General features: G+C 37.3%; 1 protein-coding gene across 11 annotated transcripts in view; it reads left to right on the plus strand.

Annotated features, from left to right (window-relative positions):
- CCDC91 (coiled-coil domain containing 91) overlaps window positions 1–14,996 on the plus strand; it is a 410,030-nt gene that overhangs the window by 186,734 nt on the left and 208,300 nt on the right. For all 11 annotated transcript variants that reach the window (XM_067696033.1, XM_067696029.1, XM_067696031.1 and 8 more), the window contains one exon: window positions 839–916. In XM_067696033.1, the coding sequence (XP_067552134.1) occupies window positions 839–916 (78 nt within the window). The remainder of the gene's footprint in view (window positions 1–838; window positions 917–14,996) is intronic.

The raw sequence follows: 14,996 nt of genomic DNA on the forward strand, positions 1-14,996 counted from the left end.
CCCCCACTGTCTTTTGGTTCTCTCATCCTGCTTTCTGCTGTTTCACCTACTATTTACCTCATCTATTGTGTTGTTAATAATACATTTTTTTCTCACTGTAGAATTTCTGTTTTACAAATCCTGGTTCTCTGAAGAAAATCTCTATCCTATCTGTTTTCTCCATTTCTTCTCTATTTTCTTGAATGTATTATTCATACATATTTTAAACTCTTTGATAAGTAATTTCTGAATCACACATGGGTCTGTTTCTTTTGTCTTTTCTGTTTTCTGTTTCTTTGGTCTCATCTGTTACCATCTCTGATAATTTTGCATTGAAAGCTGTACATTGTGTTTGAAAAATTGGAAAGCCTCTGTGTAGGATGTTAACATTCTCCAAAGAGAGGTAAGCCTCTGCTTTCCTAGGAAGGTAGAATGGGGGGTTGATTACCTTAATCCAGTGGTTCTCAAACTTTATTATGTATTAAACTATTGGCATGTATATGTTACTAGAGAAGTAATGAAAAAAAAAAAAGGTTCTGGCTTGTTGAAATAACACAGGACCTCCTGTCTCTAGATCCAGGTCCAGAATTGCCAAATGCCCCAAGGGCTAACACCATTGCCATGTGTTACCTTACCTCGCAGCATGGTTTTCCTTTCTCAGTTATTGTTTCCCTTTAATTTCTCATTGCCACAGCCCTCCAGAGTGCTTTTAAACAGAACTTTTTTTTTTAATAGTTTTCCTGTTTGTTTGCAGCTGTGTGCCACAAGCTACTCAATCACTTATAGATACAAAAGTCAATGGTGTGTTGTTATTTTGTCAAAAGAACAAATCATGGCTTAGTTTCTTGCTTTCTTTCAGGAAAAACATAAACAAGAATTGGAAGACATGAGGAAAGCTGGTCATGAAGCCCTCAGCATTATTGTGGATGAATATAAGGTAGCGGTTTGAGAGTCTGTTTTCTTTATTCTTTTAAACTTTGGCAAACTTTAGTAAAAAAAAATTACACACATAGACATATGCTACACAAATTATAGAATTACAGTGTAGTCTTATTTCGGTATAGAATTCCTTTCAACTGATTAATAAGTGTTCACTGAAAGCATACTTAGTAGATTACAAAGGTAATGCTAGATGTTGCTCTGCATTTGAGAACTTACAGAATATTTGAGAACACAGGATTGAAGTTTGAAAACAAAATACTGTAGAATTAATTGCTAGATTATTAGCTTCTTTGGTCTTTACTCTGGTTCCACCTTTTATAGAAAAAAAAAAGTGTGATATAAATCTGAAAATTATTGTCATAGCTTTTTTTCTTAAATTAAATAGATTTGGGTACATTTAAGTAATAATAAAAATTATAATAAATGTCAGTATCAGTGATATATGCAGTATTATTCTGGATAAGCTAAGCCTGCATAAGCTTAATCGTTTAAAGTAAATTGAGAGTTTAATAACAAAATTTTCCCCCCCTAAATTTCACGTTAGATCATTTTTTTCCATCAAGTAATTAAGGAATACATTCTTGTTGAAATCAAATTCAAAAAATTCTCCCCAGAAGTAACCAGTGAGAATGGTGTGATGTGCATCCTTCTAGAGGTTTTTCTTTATATTTACACACACACACACACACACACACACACACACACACACGTATACTCATGCTGTAAAATTTTGATTTCCTTTTAGAAAAATGTTCTACTCAATCTGTTGTTTTGTTACTTGCTATATTGTCAGTATATATTTTCATGTCAGTATATATAAACTTATCCTATTTTTGTCATTGTTCTATAGTATTCCACAGTGTGTGTATATATATATATGTATATATATGTGTGTATACATATATATACACACATGTATATATACACATATACAAACATATATATGCATATACATACACATATTATACATATATGTGTATATACAAACACACACACCCCATAATTGGTTTAACTATACCTGTATAAATAGGCATTTAGTTTATTTTTTTATTGTTAATTATTACAATAAATGTTTAAAAAATCCTTCTACCATATGTGGAATATAGACAATTTTATTGATTCAGCTTCATTCCTAGACATGATAGAAGTTGATTTCATTTTAATTAGCTGATAATTTAATGTCAAAAAGCTTCCTGTAACAAGTCATTTGGATAAAAGTAGAAAAAGAAGTAGATCAAGAATTTAAGTGAAAAGCACTTTTTTTAAAATTCCAAGGTATTAAAATAATTGGTAGATATGTCTTGGGACATGAAAGGTCATTTTTATAACCACACTAATATAGAAACTTGTGCCATTGTTGAGAAGGTTATTAAAAAATGGCTGGTTTTTACAGCTGTGATTTTTGGCTCTTTTTTCATAATGTGAATTTTTAGTTCTACTAATACAAACCAGCTTTACAGTTGTTGAGTTGGGGAAAACTATAGGAACTATTTTGGACCATCTTCTTCTTTTCCTAAGGCTAAGGGTTGGAAGAATTAAAATACTGGAATTTACATAATTCTCCTGGCATATTAAGTGATATATTCTTGGATGAATTTATATTTTACTCATTTATATTTATGAATTCTAAGTTAAATGTTTTTTTATTTTTTAATTGGGGTATAGTTGTTTTACAGTGTTGTGTTAGTTTCTACTGTATAGCAAAGTGGAGTTCCCTGTGCTATACAGCAGGCCCTCATTAGCCATCCACTTTATACATATTAGTGCATATATGTCAATCCCAATCTCCCAATTCATCCCACGCCCCCTCTTCCTCTCCTTGGTGTCCATACGTTTGTTCTCTACATCTGTGTCTCATTTCTGCCTTGCAAACCAATTCATCTGAACCATTTTTCTGGAGTCCACAAATATGCATTAATATGTGATGTTTGTTTTTCTGTTTCTGACTTACTTCACTCTGACAGTGTCTAAATGTTTTGAAAGTACTTATATTGTTGTGTTTTTCTGAAAAGCACAGCATTTGATATTTAAATTTTTTTTTGGCTCTAACTCCACATATTTCCTTTGCTGAAAATTTGTTTATTGTGTATTACTTTGAACACTAGCAATGAATGAGTTTAAAAGCGTATGTAACAACTTTGCAAATATATTTTGCAAATTATATTTTGAAGAAACTTAGTTGAGAGCTACTCATTTCACCTCTTCTTTGTCTCATATTATTATGTGACACTCATTTAGAAAGAGAATTTAAAGATTTCAGGCATTAAGTATTACAATTTGCTTTAAAGGATTAGGTATCAAATCACGTATCCTACAAAGTTAAATTTAATTTATCATATTATACTTGTAGTCAGTTAATATGCAAACTATATAAATTCTCTTATAGTAGGGAACTTTGGTGTAAATACTTTTCATATAGCTTTCCATATTATTGATTTATTCTGAGCTTCACATTTTGCACAAAGATATTACAGTACTCCTAAGAGGAATACATCTGATACATAAATTATTGTGTAAAATATTACAACCAAGGTGTCTTAGAAACATACTGACAATCAACTTGATAGTAATATGGAAAAAATAGAGTAACTTAGATAGGAAAAATAAGCAATGTTTTCTTGGTAGGTTAGAGATCTTTATAATTTAAATGTTGATTTGTACCCCATTATGGAACAAGAAAAGAAACAATTTCTTTTCCATTCTAAATTCATGCGTGAGAAGTTCATGTGCTAATTGTTTTATTTTGCTTCTCTTTTTCCTGAATATCTTTAAAGATATGTTTTTTAAAGCATATAAACATTTTGATGGATGTTTCATTAATCATTAGGTAACTCAAAAACAAAACAGGGCTTCCCTGGTGGTGCAGTGGTTGAGAGTCCGCCTGCAGATGCAGGGGACACGGGTTCGTGCCCTGGTCCGGGAGGATCCCACATGCCAGGGAGCGGCTGGGCCCGTGAGCCATGGCTGCTGAGCCTGCGCGTCCGGAGCCTGTTCTCCGCAGCGGGAGAGGCCACAGCAGTGAGAGGCCCGCGTACCGGAAAAACAAAACAAAACAAGACAAAACAAAAAACCAAAATACAACTTCTCATTACTATTGCTAATAGAAGCTTTATGAACATCTTTTGCATTTCTTCATTCCTTAATTCAAGAAATATTATTAACTTCTTTATGTCAAGGACTATCATAGATACAGCACTGAACAAAATAAAAGTTCTTGGTCCAATGGAATATATATTCTATATCCATTAACGTATGCATACCAAACATAGGAAGTAAGAAATCTAAAACCACAGCTTTCCTCAATCTTTTGGAAGAAAGATGCTCCACACCCTAGCCTCTCCTACCCATACAGGCATTTACTCAAATATGCAGCTGGATCTGGCACCTTCCTAACACCGTTCCTGGTTGCTAGGGAATCTTAACATTCTTCTGATTGTCCTGTACTAGATGTAATCAATCACTTTTTCCCCCTACAAGCTGAATTGAGACATTGTTGATGAGTTTGTAAAAATATTTCATTAGAAAAGATAGTGAAAAATGCCAAATAAATAAGATAAAATTTATTTACTTAGTAAATAGAGAAAAAAATGTAAAATGAAATTGGTTTTATTTTTTTAGCATCTTTATTGGAGTATAATTGCTTTACAATGGTGTGTTAGTTTCTGCTTTATAATAAAGTGAAACAGTTATACATATACATATGTTCCCATATCTCTTCCCTGTTGCGTCTCCCTCCCTCCCACCTTCCCTATCGCACCCTTCTAGGTGGTAACAAAGCACCAAGCTGATCTCCCTGTGCTATGCGGCTGCTTCCCACTAGCAATCTATTTTACGCTTGGTATTTTATGTATGTCCATGCCACTCTCTCACTTTGTCACTGCTAACCCTTCCCCCTTCCGATATCCTGAAGTCCATGCTCTAGAAGGTCTGTGTCTTTATTCCCATCTTACCCCTAGGTACTTCATGACCTTTTTTTTTGTTGTTGTTTTTAGATTCCATATATATGTGTTAGCATACGGTATTTGTTTTTCTCTTTCTGACTTACTTCACTCTGTATGACAGACTCTAGGTCCATCCACCTCACTACAAATAACTCAATTACGTTTCTTTTTATGGCTAATATTCCATTGTATATATGTGCCACATCTTCTTTATCCATTCATCTGTTGATGGAGACTTAGGTAGCTTCCATGTCCTGGCTATTGTAAATAGAGCTGCAATGAACATTTTGGTACATGACTCTTTTTGAATTATGGTTTTCTCAGGGTACATGCCCAGTAGTGGGATTGCTGGGTCATATAGTAGTTCTGTTTTTAGCTTTTTAAGGAACCTCCACACTGTTCTCCATAGTGGCTGTATCAATTTACATTCCCACCAGCCGTGCAAGAGTCTTCCCTTTTGTCCACAACCTCTCCAGCATTTATTGTTTGTAGAGTTTTTGATGATGGCCATTCTGACCAGTGTGAGATGATATCTCATTGTAGTTTTGATTTGCATTTCTCTAATGATTAATGATGTTGAGCATTCTTTCATGTGTTTGTTGGCAATCTGTATATCTTCTTTGGAGAAATGTCTATTTAGGTCTTCTGCCCATTTCTGAATTGGGTTGTTTTTTTGATATTGAGCTGCATGAATTGCTTGTATGTTTTCCAGATTAATCCTTTGTCAGTTGCTTTGTTTGCAACTGTTTTCTCCCATTCTGAGGGTTGTCTTTTCGTCTTATTTATGGTTTTCTTTGCTGTGCAAAAGCTTTTAAGTTTCATTAGGTCCCATTTGTTTATTTTTGTTTTTATTTCCATTTCTCTAGGAGGTGGGTCAAAAAGAATCTTGCTGTGATTTATGTCATAGAGTGTTCTGCCTATGTTTTCCTCTAAGAGTTTGATAGTGTCTGGCCTTACATTTAGGTCTTTAATCCATTTAGAGTTTATTTTTATGTATGGTGTTAGGGAGTGTTCTAATTTCATTCTTTTACATGTACCTGTGCAGTTTTCCCAGCACCACTTATTGAAGAGGCGGTCCTTTCTCCACTGTACATTCATGCCTCCTTAATCAAAAAAAGGTGACCATATGTGCGTGCGTTTATCTCTGGGCTTTGTATCCTGTTCCATTGATATATATTTCTGTTTTTGTGCCAGTACCATACTGTCTTGATTACTGTAGCTTTGTAGTATAGTCTGAAGTCAGGGAGCCTGATTCCTCCAGCTCCATATTTCGTTCTCAAGAGTGCTTTGGCTATTCGGGGTCTTTTGTGTTTCCATACAAATTGTGAACTTTTTTGTTGTAGTTCGGTGAAAAATGTCAGTGGTAGTTTGATAGGGATTGCATTGAATCTGTAGATTGCTTTGGGTAGTAGAGTCATTTTCACAATGTTGATTCTTCCAATCCAAGAACATGCTATATCTCTCCATCTATTTGTATCATCTTTAATTTCTTTTATCAGTATCTTATAATTTTGTGCCTACAGGTCTTTTGTCTCCTTAGGTAGGTTTATTCCTGGATATTTTATTCTTTTTGTTGCAGTAGTAAATGGGATTGTTTTCTTAATTTCACTTTCGGATTTTTCATCATTAGTGTATAGGAATGCAAGAGATTTCTGTGCATTAATTTTGTATCCTGCTACTTTACCAAATTCATTGATTAGCTCTAGTAGTTTTCTGGTAGCATCTTTAGGATTCTCTGTGTATAGTATCATGTCATCTGCAAACAGTGACAACTTGACTTCTTTTCCGATTTGGATTCCTTTTATTTCTTTTTCTTCTCTGATTGCTGTGGCTAAAACTTCCAAAACTATGTTGAATAATACTGGTAAGAGTGGGCAACCTTGTCTTGTCCCTGATCTTAGTGGAAATGGTTTCATTTTTTCAACTTTGAGGATGATGTTGGCTGTGGGTTTGTCATATATGGCCTTTGTTATGTTGAGGAAAGTTCCATCTATGCCTACTTTCTACAGGGTTTTTATCATAAATGGTTGTTGAATTTTGTCAAAAGCTTTCTCTGCATCTATTGAGATCATCATATGGCTTTTCTTCTTCAATTTGTTAATGTGGTGTATCACACTGATTGATTTGCATATGTTGAAGAATCCTTGCATTCCTGGGATAAACCCCACTTGATCATGGTGTATGATCCTTTTAATGTGCTGTTGGATTCTGTTTGCTAGTATTTTGTTGAGGATTTTTGCATCTATGTTCCTCAGTGATATTGGCCTATAGTTTTCTTTCTTTGTGACATTTTTGTCTGGTTTTGGTATCCGGGTGATGGTGGCCTCATAGAATGAGTTTGGGAGTGTTCCTCCCTCTGCTATATTTTGGAAGAGTTTGAGAAGGATAGCTGTTAGCTCTTATCTAAATGTTTGATAGAATTCGCCTTTGAAGCCATCTGGTCCTGGGCTTTTGTTTGTTGGAAGATTTTTAATCACAGTTTCAATTTCAGTGCTTGTGATTGGTCTGTTCATATTTTCTATTTCTTCCTGGTTCAGTCTCCGCAGGTTGTGCATTTCTAAGAATTTGTCGATTTCTTCCAGGTTGTCCGTTTTATTAGCATACAGTTGCTTGTAGTAATCTCTCGTGATCCTTTGTATTTCTGCAGTGTCAGTTGTAACTTCTCCGTTTTCATTTCTAATTCTGTTGATTTGAGTCTTCTCCCTTTTTTTTTTTTGATGAGTCTGGCTAATGGTTTTTGAATTTTGTTTATCTTCTCAAAGAACCAGCTTTTAGTGTCATTGATCTTTGCTATCATTTCCTTCATTTCTTTTTCATTTATTTCTGATCTGATCTGTATGATTTATTTCCTTCTGCTAACTTTGGGGGTTTTTTTTGTTCTTCTTTCTCTAATTGCTTTAGATGCAAGGTTAGGTTGTTTATTTGAGATGTTTCCTGTTTCTTAAGGTAGGATTGTATTGCTATAAACTTCTCTCTGAGAACTGCTTTTGCTGCATCCCGTAGGTTTTGGGTCATCATGTTTTCATTGTCATTTGTTTCTAGGTGTTTTTTGATTTCCTCTTTGATTTCTTCAGTGATCACTTCGTTATTAAGTATTGTTTAGCCTCCACGTGTTTCTATTTTTTACAGATCTCTTCCTGTAATTGACATCTAGTCTCATAGCGTTGTGGTCGGAAAAGATACTTGATACGATTTCAGTTTAATTAAAATTACCAAGGCTAGATTTGTGACCCAAGATATGATCTGTCCTCGAGAATGTTCCATGAGCATTTGAGAAAAATGTGTATTCTGTTGTTTTTGGATGGAATGTCCTATAAATATCAATTAAGTCCATCTTGTTTAATGTATCCTTTAAAGCTTGTGTTTCCTTATTTATTTTTATTTGGATGATGTGTCCATTGGTGAAAGTGGGGTTTGAAGTCCGCTACTGTGATTGTGTTAATGTTGATTTCTGCTTTTATGGCTTTTAGTATTTGCCTTATGTATTGAGGTGCTCCTATGTTGGGTGCATAAATATTTACAATTGTTATATCTTCCTGTTGAATCGATCCCTTGATCATTATGTAGTGTCCTTATTTGTCTCTTGTAATAGTCTTTATCTTAAAGTCTATTTTGTCTGATATGAGAATGGCTACTCCAGCTTTCTTCTGATTTCCATTTGCATGGAATATGTTTTTCCATCCCCTCACTTTCAGTCTGTATGTGTCCCTAGGTCTAAAGTGGGTTTCTTGTAGACAGCAAAATACAGGTATTGTTTTTGTATCCATTCAGCCAGTCTGTGTCTTTTGGTTGGAGCATTTAATCCACTTATATTTAAGGTAGCTATCGATATGTATGTTCCTATTCGCATTTTCTTAATTGTTTTGGGTTTGTTATTGTAGGTCTTTTCCTTCTCTTGTGTTTCTTGCCTAGAGAAGTTCCTTTAGCATTTGTTGTAAAGCTGGTTTGGTGGTGCTGAACTCTCTCAGCTTTTGCTTGTCTGTAAACCTTGTAATTTCTCCATCAAATCTGAATGAGGCCCTTGCTGGGTAGAGTAATCTTGGTTGTAGGTTTTTCTCCTTCATCACTTTAAATATGTCCCGCCACTCCCTTCTGGCTTGCATAGTTTCTGCTGAAAGATCAGCTGTTAACCTTATGGGAATTTCCTTGTGTGTGTTTTGTTTTTCCCTTGCTGCTTTTAATATGTTTTCTTTGTACTTAATTTTTGATAGTTTGATTGATATGTGTCTTGCCGTGTTTCTCCTTGGATTTATCCTCTATGGGAGTCTCTGTGCTTCCTGGACTTGATTAACTATTTCCTTTCCCATATTAGGGAAGTTTTCAACTATAATCTCTTCAAATATTTTCTCAGTCCCTTTGTTTTTCTTTTCTTCTTCTGGAACCCCTATGATTCGAATGTTGGTGCGTTTAATGTTGTCCCAGAGATCTCTGACAATGTCTTCCGTTCTTTTCGTTCTTTTTTCTTTATTCTGCTCTGCAGTAGTTATTTCCACTATTTTATCTTCCAGGTCACTTATCCGTTCTTCTGCCTCAGTTATTCTACTATTGATCCCTTCTAGAGCATTTTTAATTTCATTTATTGTGTTGTTCATTGCTTGTTTCTTCCTTAGTTCTTCTAGGTCCTTGTGAAATGTTTCTTGCATTTTCTGTATTCTATTTCCAAGATTTTGGATCATCTTTACTATCATTATTCTGAATTCTTTTTCAGGTAGATTGCCTATTTCCTCTTCATTTGTTAGGTCTGGTGTGTTTTTATCTTGCTCCTTCATCTGCTGTGTGTTTTTCTGTCTTTTCATTTTGCTTATCTTATTGTGTTTGGGGTGTCCTTTTCGCTGGCTGCAGGTTCGTAGTTCCCATTGTTTTTGGTGTCCGTCCCCAGTGGCTAAGGTTGCTTCAGTGGGTTGCGTATGTTTCCTGGTGGAGGGGTCTAGTGCCTGTGTTCTGGTGGATGAGGCTGGATCTTGTCTTTCTGGTGGGCAGGTCCATGTGTGGTGGTGTGTTTGGAGTGTCTGTGGCCTTATTATGATTTTAGGCAGCCTCTCTGCTAATGGATGAGGCTGTGTTCCTGTCTTGGTAGGTGTTTGGCATAGGGTGTCCAGCACTGTAGCTTTCTGGTCCTTGAGTGGAGCTGGACCTTGGTGTTGAGATGGAGATCTCTGGGAGATTTTCACCATTTGATGTTACATGGAGCTGGGAGGTCTCTTGTGGACCAGTGTCCTGAAGTTGGCTCTCCCACCTCAGAGGCACAGCCCTGATGCCTGGGTGGAGCACCAAGAGCCTGTCCTCCACACGGCTCAGAATAAAAGGGAGAGAAAATAGAAAGAAAGAGGATAAAATAAAATAAAGTAAAATAAAATTATTAAAATAAAAAATTTTTATTAAGGAAAAAATTTTAAAAAGTAAAAACAAACAAACAAAAAATGGACGGACAGAACCCTAGGACAAATGGTGAAAGGAAAGTTATACAGACAAAATCTCACACAGAAGCATACACATACACAATCACAAAAAGAGGAAAAGGGGAAAAAATATATATATCTTTGCTCCCAAAGTCCACCTCCTCAATTTGGGATGATTCGCTGTCTATTCAGGTGTTCCACAGATGCAGGGTATGTCAATTTGATTGTGGAGCTTTAATCCGCTGCTTCTGAGGCTGCTGGGAGAAATTTCCCTTTCTCTCTTTGTTCGCACAGCTCCCGGGGTTCAGCTTTGGATTTGGCCCCGCCTCTGCATGTAGGTGGCCGGAGGGCATCTGTTCTTCACTCAGACAGGACGGGGTTAAAGGAGCAGCTGATTAGGGGTCTCTGGCTCACTCAGGTTGCGGGAAGGGAGGGCTATGGATGTGGGACGAGCACTGGCAGCGGAGGCCGGCGTGACATGATGTTGCACCAGCCTGGGGCACGCCGTGCGTTCTCCTGGGGAAGTTGTCTCTGGATCCCGGGACCCTGGCAGTGGCGGCCTGCACAGTCTCCCCGGAAGGGAGGTGTGGATAGTGACCTGTGCTCGCACACAGGCTTCTTGGTGGTGGCAGCAACAGCCCTAACGCTAACGTCTCATGCCCATCTCTGGTGTCCATGCTGATAGCTGCGGCTCACGCCCGTCTCTGGAGCTCCTTTAAGCAGCGCTCTTAATCCCCTCTCCTCGCTCACCAGGAAACAAAGAGGCTAGAAAAAGCCTCTTGTCTCTTCGGCAGTTCCAGATTTTTCCCGGACTCCCTCCCTGCTAGCCGTGGCGCAGTAAACCCCTTCAGGCTGTGTTCTCTCAGCCAACCCCAGTCCTCTCTGGATTCGACCGAAGCCCGTGCCTCAGCTCCCAACCCCCAACCACCCTGGTGGGTGAGCAGACAAGCATCTCAGGCTGGTGAGTACTGGTCAGCACCGATCCTCTGTGCGGGCATCTCTCCGCTTTGCCCTCCGCACCCTTGTTGCTGTGCTCTCCTCCGTGGCTCCGAAGCTTTCCCCCTCCGCCACCCGCAGTCTCCGCCCGTGAAGGGGCTTCCTAGTGTGTGGAAACCTTTCCTCTTTCACAGCTCCCTCCCACTGGTGCAGGTCCCATCCCTATCTTTTGTCTCTGTTTATTCTGTTTTCTTTTGCCCTACCCAGGTATTTGGGGAGTTTCTTGCCTTTTGGGAGGTCTGAAGTCTTCTGCCAGTGTTCTGTGGGTGTTCTATAGGAGCAGTTCCACGTGTAGTTGTATTTCTGATGTATCTTTTGGGAGGAAGGTGATCTCCGTGTCTTACTCTTCTGCCATCTTCTCAAATCTCCCCTGAAATTGTTTTATATAAAGTAAACCAAAAATGACAAAAACCTAAAAAATAAAGCATAAGAAGATGCATTATTTTTGCTTTAACCTCTGCCTTGCTGAAAGTAGGAGTAGACGTTTTTTCTTCTGTTCTTTTTACTAAGTATAACTAAAAAAAAAACCCTGAACATTATATATAAAAAAGACATAAGACTCTGAGAGTTAGATAGAAGAAGGCAGACTGGCTAGGGACCCTGAATCCAAGTAACTACATAATGCTGGGTTCCCTAGGCTTTCTTTTTGCCTCATTTGCCCCAGCCAAGGTGCTGGAGAAGTGAGCAACCCAGAAATACCAAATGGGCACAGACAAGAGACCCCAAGAAAAGCCTGCTCTCTCTATCCAAAAGACCAGGAAAGCTTTCACCTAGCAAGGCAGAAAGTATTAGTTAATAACCCTTGTAATCCCACCAAATATCAGAGAGCAAACTGTAGTCCCACCCCAAGCCCTGCCAACAAAGGCTGGTTAAGGGAGCCTAGACTTCACATTTACCAACCTATAATGAGGTACCCTCCTTCTTCCCCATTGGTGCAGAGTCATAGAAGGTGGAGTGGGGAATTAGGATGTTCAGTCCCACTGGGAAGTAAGTCTCCTCTCCATTGAGTGTCAGGGTAGGCTGTGTAGGAAGCCTAGATTTCCACCCCACCGTTATGGGAATGAGACACTTCTCCCCACCCCACCCCCCACCGCCCCAGCCCCCTGCAAGGTATCAATGGATGTTTAATGGAGAGTCAGGACTTTCCTTACTGCTCAGTGCTACTAGGGTTATCCCCTGCAGTGTCATTGGAGGTCATTTGGGAGCAATAACGTGGTGCCCTTACCCCTCCCAGTCAGAGTGAAGGCCCAGTGGGAAGTTGAACTCCCAACTGTGTTCAGCAATAATGGATCCTTATTTCCCCAGCCCTGAGTGTTAGCAGAGGATGAGTCAGGAACCTGGACTTCTACTGCACCTGACTGTTCTCCTCTTTCCCTGCTGAATTAGTGTTATATCAAAGGAAGTCTGCTAAAACAAGATTTAAAATGTCCAGGTTTCAATTGAAAATCACTACCCATACCAAGAACAAAGAAAATCTTATCTTAAGTGAAAAAAGACAATGAACAGAAGCGAACACAGACCTGCCACCAATGTTAGAATTATCTGACCAGCATTATAAAGCATCCATCCTAAAAATGCTTTAACAAGCAAATATGAACACACTTGAAACAAATGAAAAAATAGAAAACCTCAGCAAAGGAACACAAATTTTTAGCAAAGTAATGAAGAACCAATAATAACTTTAGAACTAAAAAATACAGTAACCAAAATTTAAAAACTCAGTGTATGACCTCAATAGCATAATGGAGAAACAGAGGAAAGAATCAGTGAACTTGAAGATAGAGCAGTAGAAATCACCCAATTTAAGCAATACAGAGAAAATAGATTGAAAACAAACGAATAGGGATTTAGGAGCCTATGGAATTATAACAAAATACCTAAACTGCATGTCATCAGAGTCCTGGAAAGAGAGGATAAAGAGGGTAGAGCTGAAAAAAATATTCAAAGAAATAGTGGCTGAAAACCTACCACATTTGACAAGAGAAATACAACTACATATTCAAGGAGCTGGATAAACTCTAAACGTGATACATTATGCCCCCTATAAAAAAGCCCACTCCAAGACCCATTGTGATGGTTAATTTTATGTGTCAGCTTAGCTGGGCCACAGTGCCCAGGTTTTTGGTCAAGACATTATCCTGGATGTTTTTGTGAGGTTGTGTTTTGGATAATAATGTTTAAATTTGTGGACTTTGAATAAAGCAGATTTCCCTCAATAATGTGGGTGGATTTCATTTAATCAGTAGAAGGTTATACCAGAACAAAGACTGACTTTCCCTGAGCAAAAAGTATTCTGGTAGCATATAGCCTTTAGACTTGAACTGCATACAGCACTGACCCTTCCTTGGGTCTCCAGTCTGCCAGCCTACCTTACAGATACTGAATTTGCCAGCTTTCATAATTGTGTGAGCCAGTTCCTGAAAATAAATCCCTCTCTCTCTGCATATACATATATCCTGTTGATTCCATTTCTCTGGAGGCCCTGGCTAATGTAATATATATATCATAGTCAAACTTCTGAAAACTAAAGACAAAGAAGTTTTAAAAGCAGCCAGATAAGGATGACATTTTACTGCAAGAGAGAAACTGTTAGGCTGACCTTGGATTTTTCATCAGAAACCATGGAGGCCAGAAGGAAACGGAACAAGTGCTGAAGGAAAATACCTGTCAATCCAGATTTCTATATGCAGAGTAAAGGTATTTATGGAATGAAAGGAGCAAATCAAGATGTTCTTAGATGAAAGAAAACTAAGAGAATTTTGCCATAGAAAACCCACCCTAAAAGAATTGCTAAGGAGGTTTTCTAAACAAAATGAAATGATAAAGGAAGGGATTTTGGAACATTGGGAAAGAACAAAGGAGAGTAAAAATATGGGTAAATAAAATAGATTTTCTCTTTTTACATTTTATAAATTATGTTTGCCTGTTAAATCAAAAATTTTAACATTTACTGATACGGTTCTAATGTATGTAAAGGAAAATTTTAAGAGAATTGTATCATAAAAAAAGGAGAATAAAGGACATAAAAAGAAGTAGAGTTTCTACACTTGAAGTGGTGAAATACCAACACCAGTAGTTATGTGATTTTTTTAAAATATGAATTTTCTAAATATATTTACTACTACTTCTGCAATCTTTCACATGATAAGGCTTAGGGATTTTTTTTATTAAACAGAATTTGATCACAAGACCCCAAGGTCTTGAGGCTAGTTTATTTTTTACATATGTATTTCAGAAACTATAATCAGTTTAATGTTTAATAGTGAAGTCTTTTTTCCATGTCACTGTGATTTCCAAGAACCTGGAGTATTAATCTGATAATGATCACTACAAAGGAATGTTTATTTTTTATATATTTTGATTTAAAGTAGGCTAGTGATACTGTCTTATTTTAATATTTTATAACCTTTATTTTTAACAGCTTTATTGAAATATAATTCACATACTATAAAAGTCCCCTCTTTAAAGTGGATAATTCAGTAGTTTTTAGTACATTCACAGAATTGTACAACCATCACCACAATCTAATTTTAGAGCATTTTCGTCACCCCTGCATGAAACCTTGTACCAATTAAGCAATCACTCTTCACTCCCCTCCAGCTACCCTGTCCCCTAGCCCTTGGTTACCACTAATCTGCATTATGTCACTATAGACTTGCATCTTCTAGACATTTCCTATAAGTAGAATTACACAATTTGTGGGCTGATATGGCTGTCTTCTTTTACTTAGCATAATGTT

This window comes from Pseudorca crassidens, chromosome 11, assembly GCF_039906515.1.
Source record: "Pseudorca crassidens isolate mPseCra1 chromosome 11, mPseCra1.hap1, whole genome shotgun sequence".
In the NCBI taxonomy this organism is placed as follows: domain Eukaryota; kingdom Metazoa; phylum Chordata; class Mammalia; order Artiodactyla; family Delphinidae; genus Pseudorca; species Pseudorca crassidens.